The sequence below is a fragment of the Sarcophilus harrisii genome, chromosome 4 (genome assembly GCF_902635505.1).
Source record: "Sarcophilus harrisii chromosome 4, mSarHar1.11, whole genome shotgun sequence".
Classification (NCBI taxonomy): domain Eukaryota; kingdom Metazoa; phylum Chordata; class Mammalia; order Dasyuromorphia; family Dasyuridae; genus Sarcophilus; species Sarcophilus harrisii.
Window position 1 is genome coordinate 457055587 of NC_045429.1, and position 11252 is coordinate 457066838.

General features: G+C 44.6%; 1 protein-coding gene across 2 annotated transcripts; it reads left to right on the top strand.

Moving 5' to 3' along the window:
• Positions 1-1750: 1750 nt before the first annotated feature.
• Positions 1751-8211, top strand: LOC116423497 (zinc finger protein 2 homolog). 2 transcript variants are annotated; one of them, XM_031968195.1, is made up of 4 exons: positions 1751-2023; positions 2966-3092; positions 4449-4538; positions 5960-8211. In XM_031968195.1, exons 1-4 carry the CDS (start codon positions 1832-1834, stop codon positions 7630-7632), a joined length of 2082 nt encoding a protein of 693 aa, XP_031824055.1. In that variant the 5' UTR covers positions 1751-1831; the 3' UTR covers positions 7633-8211. The 2 variants fall into 2 exon arrangements, with proteins under 2 accessions (XP_031824055.1, XP_031824056.1); XM_031968196.1 differs by lacking the exon at positions 5960-8211 and having other exon boundaries at positions 4449-5424.
• Positions 8212-11252: the final 3041 nt, after the last annotated feature.

The window sequence follows — 11252 nt, forward strand, 5'->3', positions numbered from 1 at the left end:
TGCTCCTCTTCCCAAAGTTATTTGACACTCCAACCTATTCTCTTATGTTCCCTTGCTCCCCTATTTTTCTAGGCTGTTTCCTATTGACATAGATGTTCAGATTTTGGCGAGGATCCATACTTTGGCCAGAACTCGTTTCCTTCTAGGTAGATGCCAGGCTAAATTAAACAGTCTTTTATCATTTTCTTTTTATCTTTTCCCTTACACTGTGCCACATCATCCCCGTTCTCTAACCTATTCCCTGATGGACTATCAGGGGGATCTGGAGGACAGGATTTCCGTTCTCTGACTGAAACTTTCCCATCTCGACTCTACTCATGGGTGAAGAGGATTTTACCCACTTGGTCTCTTGCCGAGATGAACTTTGAGCCCGCCAGCCCAACCCTGTCTTGGCTACAGAGCTTATGCCACTTGCCCCGTGTCGGGTCCTGGATATGAAAGTCCCTCCGCCCGACTGAGGATCACTGATAAGTGATCAGTGAGATGTGTCGGTTGGTCCGGGCGTGGAGATGCACCCTCTCCAGTGGAGTTTTATCCTGGGTGACCGCACATCTGTGTGGGACGGTGGCAAGCCACTGACAATCACCCGTCCGAGTGTGAGCGCAGGAAGATCTTTCTTTCTCATGAGAAAACGCGTGCAGTTCCTGGCACAAAAAGTGCGGTATGACAGAGACCCCAACACAAGCAAGGGGCATTTATTCCCTAACGTGAGCCCCTTCCCCAACCCCCCGCTCCTTTCCCCATTGGCTGGGGTTCAGAACTCGCTTTCTAAAGCGAGGTTTCTAAGACTATGTGGCAGTTTTCTGCCTGGAGATAAAGAATAAGGAAGAAGTTTTGAGAAATATGAAGCAAGAAATCCTGGGGCTAGCAAACGCTAACAGGGCCAGTGGTCCTACGAGGGAAGCAAATAAGCGAGGAAGTGGCCTCTCTGCCTACAGCGGGGAGGAAAACCAGGCAATCGGAAGGAAGGGGGTCCCCGGGCCCCGGGGGGCCCCGCTCGCAGACTCCCCGCTCCTGTGGGCGTAGACAGGGGAACCACCAGCCCCGCGCTGCCCGGGGGTCCCAGACGGCAGGAAAGCTGGGAGGCAGAAAGCTAGGGAGGCCGCCACTTGCGGCCCGTCCCGAGGGGCGCCCGCTGAACCTTGTTCGGCCCGGACCCGGGGGGGCGGGGGATACCTTGGGCCACGGGGTTCTGGAGCTTTTCCTGATCCCAGAGGGATTTTCTCCAGACTCCCTGCAGCAAGTCCCCCGAGAGCCCGGAGCGAGCCCCCGGCCCTTTGCTAAGTCTGCCATGGACTCCTTCTCAGTCCTCCAACCTGCTGCGCACCCAACGTTCTGGGCGGGGGCAGCAACCTTAGAGAGAGCTTTAGGGAAAGGATTCGGGCTCCGGAGGAGGCCCAGGGGAGACCCAGCGCCCCGGAAGGTCGGGGGCGCGGCACCTGGTCCCGCTACACCTGGTCCCGCTACACCTGGTCCCGCTACACCTGGTCCCGCTACACCTGGTCCCGCTACACCTGGTCCCTCCCAACTGCCCCGGAGGCTACCGGGGCTTGTGCGGGAGGGGCGGGGCACCGAGTCAGCCAATCATGTGCGACATAAGGGCCAGAGAAAGTGCTCACTGCGGAGGAGAGACCCAAGGGACCAGAGAAGCGGGTTAGGAACAGGTGAAACGCCTGCAAAAGCCTGGAATCGCCACAAGCCTTTGTCCAGTGCGCAGACTCAAAGCTTTCGGGGAAGAGGCCGCAATGCCTGCTGGGAGATGTAGTCTAGGACAACGAGTCTAACGCGAGTACAGGACGGGGCCTTCCTTTTCCGCACTCTGTTCCCCAAAATGCATTGCGGAGGATTCCTGTGCGCGTGGGACTCCCGGGGCACTTGTCCAGCAGCTCCAGGCAGAGCCGGTCTGGGATCCTCCCGGCTTCTTTCTCTTCCAGCTCAGCCCAGTGAAGACCCTGCTCTTCCCCAGCGGCGGATGGAGGCCGAGGAGGGCCCGACTTCTGCCTTCCTGATGACCCGCTTTCAGGTGAGTCCCGGCTCCTCCCGCCCCCTTCCCTCCCCGCGCCCCCTTCCCTCCCCGCGCCCCCTTCCCTCCCGCCCCTTCTCTCCCCGCCCCTTCCCCCCCCCCCCTCCCCCCCTTCTCCCCCAGCCCCTTCCCTCCCCCCACCCCTTCCCTCCCCACCCTTCTCTCCCCCGCCCCCTTCTCTCCCCCGCCCCTTCCCTCCCCGCCCCCCCTTCTCTCCCCACCGCTCCCATCCCTCCTCGCGCCCTTCCCTCCCCGCCCCTTCTCTACCCCCTCCCCCGCCCCTTCTCTCCCCCAGCCCCTTCCTCCCCACACCCCTTCCCTCCCCGCCCCTTCTCTCTCCCCCCGCCCTTCCTCCCGCCCCTTCTCTCCCCCACTCCCGCGCCCCTTCCCTTCCCCCGCCCTTCCCTCCCGCCCTTCTCTACCCCCTCCCCGCTCCCTTCTCTCCCCCTCGGGTCAGCAAACAGCGCTCGGGGCACAAAGGCCCAGTACAGGCGCATTTTCCTTCAGGTCTGACTTTTCTTATGCAAAATTACAAATGTGGAAACAACCCTGGGAGGAGGGAAGGAGGGAGGCAGGAACATGCGGGACACAAACTTGTACAAAACGCGCGTTGGGAACTGTCCTTGCTTCTGGTTTGAAAAATAAAATGCTATTAAAGGTGGAAAAAACAGCGGAGACGGATCAGTCAGAGTGAGTGAGGGGGCGGCCGTATTCGGACGGTGATTGCCAGTGTTGTGCTCAGGGGTCAGATGCCGGCTCCTTCTCCTGGGAGGTTTGAGGCGTCAGCAGGAAAGGGCCCGGGCCCCGGGGGTTCTTGGAGAGGGTTGTCGGGGGGACCACGGGGAGCCCAGTGTGAGCAGGCTCCTGAGGCCCCCACAAGGAGGAGAGCAGGACACCGAGGCAGGCTCGGGCCGTGGCTCAGCAGGCTTGTGTCTGATTCAGGAGCCAGTGACCTTCCGGGATGTGGCCGTGGACTTCACCTGGGAGGAGTGGAGGGTCCTGGAGCCGGCCCAGAGGGCCCTGCACAGGGACGTGATGCTGGAGACCTTCCAGAACCTGGTCTCTGTGGGTAAGTGCAGCGGCCCCTTGAAGAGGGCAGAGCTGAGTTGGATCATGGGGTCCCAGTGTCTCCTCTACAGCCTGACCCGTAGTGATGGAGAGCCAAGGACTGGCCTTCCTCCCTTAGCACAGAATGGAGCTGGTTGTCCTTCCAAGCCTAACTCAGACCTTGGCTGGTCCTCAGACAGATGTGGGATTTGGAAGTTCCCCCAGTGCTTCCGGGGGAAGTCTCTGAGGCCCCCCTGTCCTTTGTGGCTCTTGCCATTGTTCCCTCTGAAGTGGGGGGTCCAGGGTGCCCTTGGGCACCTCCTGCCCGGCTTCTCTGCTGCCCCTTGCCAGGTCCTCTTCTCCCCTGTTCCTGTTCTTTGGGAATCCTCCTTCTTTATGTTATGGGGCCTGCTTGGGACAGTAGGAAGACCTTAAGGTCCTCCTGGGGGTCGGGCACTTGGCTGAGAACCGGGCCCCCGAGGAAAGGCCCGGAGCCTTCCTGCTCTCAGGGAGTCCTGGTCACACAGGAGGGACAAGGTGCAAACTGCTTAGGGACAAAGGAGATGTGACAGAGAGAACTGGGGATAATCCAGAGGAAAGGCCCCGCCCGGACTTAAGGGGGAGGGGGACTGGCTTTGGCAGGAGGTGGGATTTTAGCAGGGAAGAAAGCCACAAGACACTGAGGGAGCCAAGAAGTCAAGGGATGAGGGAGAGCCCCTGAAAGGGCCGTGTCTGATGGGCAGATGGGGCATCTTGTTCTGGGAAGCACACAGAGGCCGGTGTCCAAAGCTCCCCTGATGGGCTTGTTCCTATTTTTCACCCTCTCTTCAATCCCTGAGGACCTTGTGTGCCCTGCTCTCCACCCCTGGTGCAGTTGTGACTGGATGCTGGAGTCAGGGCACAGCCAGGGGGAGCTGGTTCTTCGAGGGGCTTTGCAGCTTCCTCCAGGCAGCCTGGCCTGCCCACTCTCCACATCTGCCCTCAGTGGAGCTCAGCCACGAGTCCAGGTGGAGGCCGGAGTCTGAGCATGATGAGGGCTTCAGGGTCTCCTTCTTGAGGGCAGCACTGTTGTGGTTGTCTCAGAGCCTTGACAACTTTCTAGTCTTCTGGGAAGGATCTGGGAGTAATCTGAGCAGGAAAGTCCCAGTAGAGAAGGAAATGCTCTTGCCTGGATTGAAGATGCCCTTGCATGAAGAGAGCTTGGCTCCCAGTGAGCATGTCTGGGACAGACAGCACAGGTGGGAGGGAAAGTGGACCCAGGGTTGGGGCCCCTGCCTTATGGGGACACAGAGCTGAGAGCTTCAGAGCCCTCTGGGCATCCTCCCCACCTGCTTGTCCCTGAGTAATTAAGTTCCAGATGTTCTGTCCCCGTGTGCAGGGATTCCTGTTTCCAGACTGGATGTGATCTCCCTGTTGGGAGGAGGATCCTGGAGTCCCCAGAGCCGAGACTCCATTGGGACTCATCAAGGTGGGTGAAGGGTAGGCAGATGCTGGGAGGCAGCCCCCTCTGCCTCGTTCTCTGTCCTGTCCAATATGGTGGTGCCATTCTTGGAGTCAAGGCAGAAGAGCTTGGCTGCTTGTGTTTGCTTTGTGGTAGCCCACTGGTCATGGCTCTCCTGTATTTGGTTTTATACTTTTGTTACTTTTGTGCATTTGATAGTCTATTTCAGAGAAACTGTCATTTGCCTTTTTCAGAAATTTGAAAAGGTAAAAGAATTTTCCTAGTACTTTTACTACTGAAATGTAAGACTTGATAATTATTTCTTACATTTTTTATGAATTTCAACTTATTTAGGCTGTTAAGATTTCTTTTAAGTCAAATTCTCAGGTATATTTTTAGCTACTTTCCCAATGTTTACATAATTTCTGTATTTCATTAAATTATGTGTGCCTTTATTCAAGTCATTTAATAAAACAAGTTATTGGATTTGTAAGAAGTCATGCCTTGTTTGCCATGACAGGACATTTTTGTAATGGAACTGTTTTTTGGTTTTTTTGCCTTCTCAAGAAAATGAAGGCAGTGATAAAATTCAGAGCTGAAAATAAAACTAAATTTTAAAAAATGAAAGCTGAAGTAAAAATTTCATTAAGAAATAAAGTCAATCTCTTAACATCTAGTATAAGACATTTAGGGCTTTATAACTTTTTTTCTTTTCATAACAAGTCAAATTGAACTTATTTGATATGTCATACTTTCCTCTTGAATGTTTTTTTTAAAAAACTGTCAGTTAATTGTTGTAGATTGACAACCATGGATCTTTGTGAATTTGTATTTTTAGTTTGGCAATCAATAAATTCTGTGTTTAACCTCTTTTTTCTTCAACATTTTTGATAACTTATATATACACATATATATTTGTACAATTACATGCTTTGATAAAATATATTGGTTCAATTCTTTTTTTATTTTCCCAATTTGGGGAAAACCACAGTTGTGGTTAAATGACTTGCCTAGGGTCACACAGCTTATAAGTCTTAAGTGTTTTGGTCACATTTGACCTTTTCTCCTCAGGGCCTCCTGACCTCGGGGCCAGTACTTTATGTACTGTGACATCTAGCTGCCCCATAGTAATTCATAAGATTTCCTCAATTGCTTGGAGTCTTCTAAATCTGTCACTTTTATCTATATAGATTCTAAGTTGAATATAGACATCTGTAATTGTTTGAATGAATTGGAGTGTGACTCACTTAGTCCTAGGCAGTTAACGGCTCTTTTGCTTTTTTTAAATCTGTCTTTGGCTTCACTTCAAACAGTCCTTGTTCTGCCTGGTTCAAAGTGAGCATCATTGTCCTTTTTGGAAGAGACAAAAGATAGAACTTGCTATAAAGAAGGTTCCTTGTTCTCAGTACGGAATTTGTGATTAGTGATTTTTAAAAAATTTTTTTCAGATTCCCTTAGCAACAAAATCAGATTTAAAATAAAGAGCTCAAGTCTGAATCAGAACATTTCTGAAGCATCATCCAAGAAGATACTTCCAAAGGGCACAGCCAGGCACTGCAAGATGGAGAAATCCGGAGAATATGATAGTGATTTAAAAAAACCCAAGGGCATCCTGGAGAGGCGACCCAGACAAATAACAGTTACTCCCAGAACAACTTTTAATCAAGGAAATGGATCTCAGAGCAATCTATCTGGGAAAAGATTTAGTTTTGAACCAGTGTTTTCACTATGGAGAGAAACAATGGGAAAAAGTGTCTATAAATATAAGACACTTAGAAAGGGCATCAAAGATTTTCCTAGTCTACTTTCTTACAATTCATTTTCCTTAGAGAAGAATTTTTCTAAGGATATGAAATGTAAGAAGCCCTCTAGATACCACTCAGACCTAATTAAATTTCAAAGAAAACATGCTGGTGAGAAGCCATATAAACACAAGAAATGTGGCAATGCTGTTGGCACAAGGGTGAATTTTGATGACTGTCAAAACAGAGGCAAACATGAGTGTAAGCAATATGAGAAAGCCTTCAATTATAAGGACAGCTTGACTAAACCTAAGAGAATTCGTAGTAGAGAGAAACTTTTTGAATGTAGTGAATGTGGAAAAGACTTTAGCCGGAAGGAAGGACTTATGAATCATCAGAGAACTCATACTGGAGAGAAACCTTTTGAATGTAATGAATGTGGGAAAGCTTTTACACAAAAGGGAAGCCTGATTACCCATCAGAGGATTCATACTGGAAAGAAACCATTTGCCTGTAATGAATGTGGGAAGGCCTTTAGTGCGAAGGGAAACCTTATTTCACATCACAGAATTCATACTGGAGAAAAACCCTTTACATGTAATGTTTGTGGGAAAGCCTTCAGTGAGCGGGGAAGCCTCAATAGACATCAAAGAACTCATACTGGAGAAAAACCCTTTACATGTAATGATTGTGGGAAATCCTTCACTGAGCGGGGAAGCCTCAATAAACATCAAAGAATTCATACTGGAGAAAAAACCTTTGTGTGTGATCAATGTGGCAAAGCATTTAGCCTAAAAGCCAGCCTTATGATCCATCAGAGTACTCATACTGGAGAGAAACGTTTTCCATGTGGTAATTGTGGGAAGGCTTTCAGGCAGAAGAGTAACCTTAATACACATCAGAGAAATCATACTAGGGATAAACTCTTTGTTTGTAAAGAATGTGGGAAAACCTTCGGTGAGAGAGGGCACTTTATTACACATCAAAGAACTCATACTGGAGAAAAACCCTTTCCCTGTAATGACTGTGGGAAAGCTTTCAGTGAGAAAGGAACCCTTACTAGACATCAGAGAACTCATACTGGAGAGAAACCCTTTGCCTGTAATGATTGTGGAAAGGCTTTTAGTGCGAGGGGAAACCTTATTACACATCAGAGAAGTCATACTGGAGAGAAACCCTTTTCATGTAGTGAATGTGGAAAAGCTTTTACCCAAAGAACCAGTCTTAGAACCCATCAGAAATCTCATACTGAAGACAAACCTTTTCCATGTAATGATTATGGGAAAGCTTTCCAGCGGAGGGGAAACCTTACTATACATCAGAGAAGTCATACTAGAGATAAACCCTTTGTAATGAATGTGGGAAAGCCTTCTGTGTGAGAGGATACTTTATCACCCATCAGAGAACTCATAGTGTAGAAAAACCCTTTGAATCTAATGACTGGGAAAGCTTTCAGTGAGAAGGGAAGTCTAAATAGACATCAGAGAACTCACACTGGATAGAAACCCTTTGCATTTAATGAATATGGAAAGGCCTTCAATGGGAGGGCAAACCTTGTTAGGCATCAGAGAAGTCATACTGGAGGGAAACCATTTGCATCTAATGAATGTGACAGCTTTCAGTAGGAGAGCAAACCTTATTGCCCATCAGAGAATTCATACTGTTGAACAACCCATTGAGCATAGAGAACATGGGAAAGCTTTCATTAAGAGGGAAATGTCCCCAAATTGCCAGAGAATTAAAACTGTACAGAAGTCTTTTGCTTGCAATGAATGTAAGAAAGCTTTCAGAGAAAGGACGCATTTTATTAACCATCAAAAAATTCATATGGAGCATGAAGAATTTTAATTATAATAAATGCAAAGAATAGTTTTTAGTGGGTTCTTTGTTAAGTATCCATTTCACTCAGATTATCAGATTTATTGACACACAATTGGGCAAAATAGCTCCTAATTATTGCTTCAATTTCCTCTTCATTGGTGGCAAGTTCACCCTTTTCATTTTTGATACTGATAATTTGAATTTCTTTCCTTTTGGTAATCAAATTAATCAAAGATTTATCTTTTTGAGATTTTTTTCTTTTCAAAAAAACAATTCTTAGTTTTGTTCGATAGTTTTCTTACTCTCAATTTCATTAACTCTCCTTTGATATTTAGAATTTGATATTTAATTGGGAGTTTTTATTCTTTTTCCTAGCTTTTTTAGTTACATGCCCAATTCATTGATCTTCTTTTTCTCTATTTTACTCATATAAGCATCTAGTGATATAAAATGTTCCCTAAGAACTTTTTTGGCTGCACCCCTAAATTTTGGTATGTTGTCTTATTCTCTTTGATGAAATTATTGTTTCTATGATTTGTTGTTTGATCCACTCATTCTTTAGGATTAGATTATTTAGTTTCCAATACTTTGCGGTCTATTTTTCTATGGCCCTTTATTACATGTAATTTTTATGGCATCATGATCTAAGAGGATGCTTTTCTGCATTTGATTGTGAGGTTTTTATGCCCTAATATATGATTAAGATTTGTGTAAGTGCTGTGTCCCTCTGAGAAAAAGATATATTCCTTTCTATCCTCATTCAATTTTCTCCAAAGCTCTATCATGCCTAACTTTTCTAAAATTCTACTCATTATATTATTTCTTTTGTGGTTAAATTTATCTAGCTTTGAAAGAGGTTGGTTGAGATCTTCAGTAGTATAGTTTTGCTGTCTATTTCTTTTTACAACTCTTTAATTTCTCCGCTAAGAATTTGGATGCTGTACCACTTGGCACATATATATTTGGTATTCATATTTCTTCATTATCTATAGTACCCTTTAGCAAGATGTAATTTCTTTCCTTGTTTCTTTTAATTAGATCTATTTTAGTTTTAGCTTGGTCTGAGATCAGGAATCACTACCCCTGCTTTTTTAACTCTTGCTGAAGCATATTAGATTCTGCTCCAGCCTTTTATCTTTACTCTGTATGTATCACTCTGCTTCAGATGTGTTTTTTATAAACAAAATATTGTAGAATTCTGGCTTTTAATCCAGTCTGCTATCTGCTTCTATTTTATGGGAGAGTTCATCCCATTCACAGTTAAAATTACTAATTCTGTATTTCCTGCCATCCTAGTTTCCCCAAGTTATACTTTCCTCTCTCCTTTCAAACTTTCCTTCCTCAGCAATTTATTGCTTATGACCACCCCCCCCCCCCAATCTGTCCTCCCTTATTTCAGTCCCTCCTTTCTTATCCCTTTACTCTTACTTCGCCGTACCTTCTAATAGCCTGATCTTTTCTTTTCCGCTTCCTCCTCCTCCTCCTACTCTTATCTTTTCCCCATATAAGGATGTAAACATTTTAATCTTTAAAGCAAACAAACAAAAACATTTTTTCCCTTGCATTTACCTTTTTATGCTTTTCTTGATTCTTGTATTTAAAGATCATATTTTTTGTTCAGCCCTGGTCTTTTCATCAGAAATGATTGAAAAATGTCCATCTTTTCCCCTGAAAAATAATGTTTAATTTTGCTGGGTAATCTTATGTTGTAGTCCAAGCTCCTTTGCCTTCCAGAATATTATATTCCAGGTCCTCCAATCCTTTAATGTGGGTGATCCTGATTGTGGTTCCTGGATATTTGAATCGATTTTTTCCTGAATGCTTGCAATATTTTCTTCTTGATCTGATAATTCTAGCTGTAATATTTCTTGGGAGTTTTTATTTTGGGTTCTCTTTCTGGAAGTGATCAATGTTTTCTTTCAGTGGCTTTTTTTATCCTTTGGTTTTAGGATATCAGGGCAATTTTCCTTGGTGATTTCTTGAAGGATATTGTCTAGGCTTTTTTTTTTTTTTTTCATTGTGATTTTTAAGTAGTCCAATAATTTTTAGATTGTCTTTCCTGGATCTATTTTCCAGGTCAGTTTTTTTTTTTTTCCAATAAAGCATTTCACATTTTCTTTTATTTTTTCATTTTTTAAGTTTTGTTTCATTCTTGATTTCTCGTTGAGTCATTCACTTCCATATGTCCAATTCTAATTTTTAGTAAATTATTTTCTTCAGTTAGCTTTTTTACCTCCTTTTGCTTTTAGCCATTAATACTTTTAACAGTTATTTTGTCCAGTGGATTTTTTTTCCATTTCACCAATTTTATTATTTAAGGAGTTGTTTTCTTTAGCATATTTTTTCCCCAGAACTCCAGAGAAAGAAAGGGCTAGCCTCTCCAGTTTCTTTGCCAAGAAACTAGAATTGCATTAGAAAAATAACATATTTGCAGATACTTATAGAATAACAATTTAGATTCTAAGCCACTTCTTCCTTGGCATTCAATTTATTTGGAAGTAATTCAGTCCTTCCCTTGATTCCCTATTGGCTGAATATTAGCGTCTCCGGAGAGCTTAATTCTCCTTTGATCATATCATTACATCTTCTTCCCCTGCTTCCCAAAGTAGCTATCTACCTCTAATTACATTTTATAATAGTGTTTCTTATTCTACAACCCTACCCCATGACATTTTTCTTTTCTTTTTATTTTTTTGTTCTTCATCCTAGCCTCCATTTCTTAGATTTCTAATTTTAATTTAAGTTTCATTTCTCTGTATTTCTCTAATTTAATTTTCATAACTGTGGAAACTAAACCTCCATCCAATTCTCACAAGGAATGGTTAAACAAATTGTTGTTTCTGAATATAACAATAGTATTTGTCCTTCATTATTGAAGATCAAAATAGCATCACTATATTAGACTCGAGTTACAATATGACTCAATAATAGGATTGCACCATAAGAAATAATTTAAAGGACAGTCTCAGAGGAACTCAAGAACATCTATATGAATTAAGAGTGAAGTAAACAGTAAGAGGAGAATCATTTATGCAATAACAACATTGTAAAGGACAACTTTGAAACAAGAACTGATCAGGGACCAACCATGAGTCCAGAAGATTGATGATCCAGCACTTGAAAGAGAGATACAGAATGAGATGTATTTTGGGATATGGACAATATAAGAATTACTCAA

Excerpts from the sequence above, each read along its gene's own strand:
- LOC116423497 (XM_031968195.1), top strand. The coding sequence starts at position 1,832 with ATGCATTGCGGAGGATTCCTGTGCGCGTGGGACTCCCGGGGCACTTGT. Across the intron at positions 2,024-2,965 it reads TCCTGATGACCCGCTTTCAG|GAGCCAGTGACCTTCCGGGA; the intron begins GTGAGTCCCGGC and ends TGTCTGATTCAG. Across the intron at positions 4,539-5,959 it reads CTCCATTGGGACTCATCAAG|ATTCCCTTAGCAACAAAATC; the intron begins GTGGGTGAAGGG and ends AATTTTTTTCAG.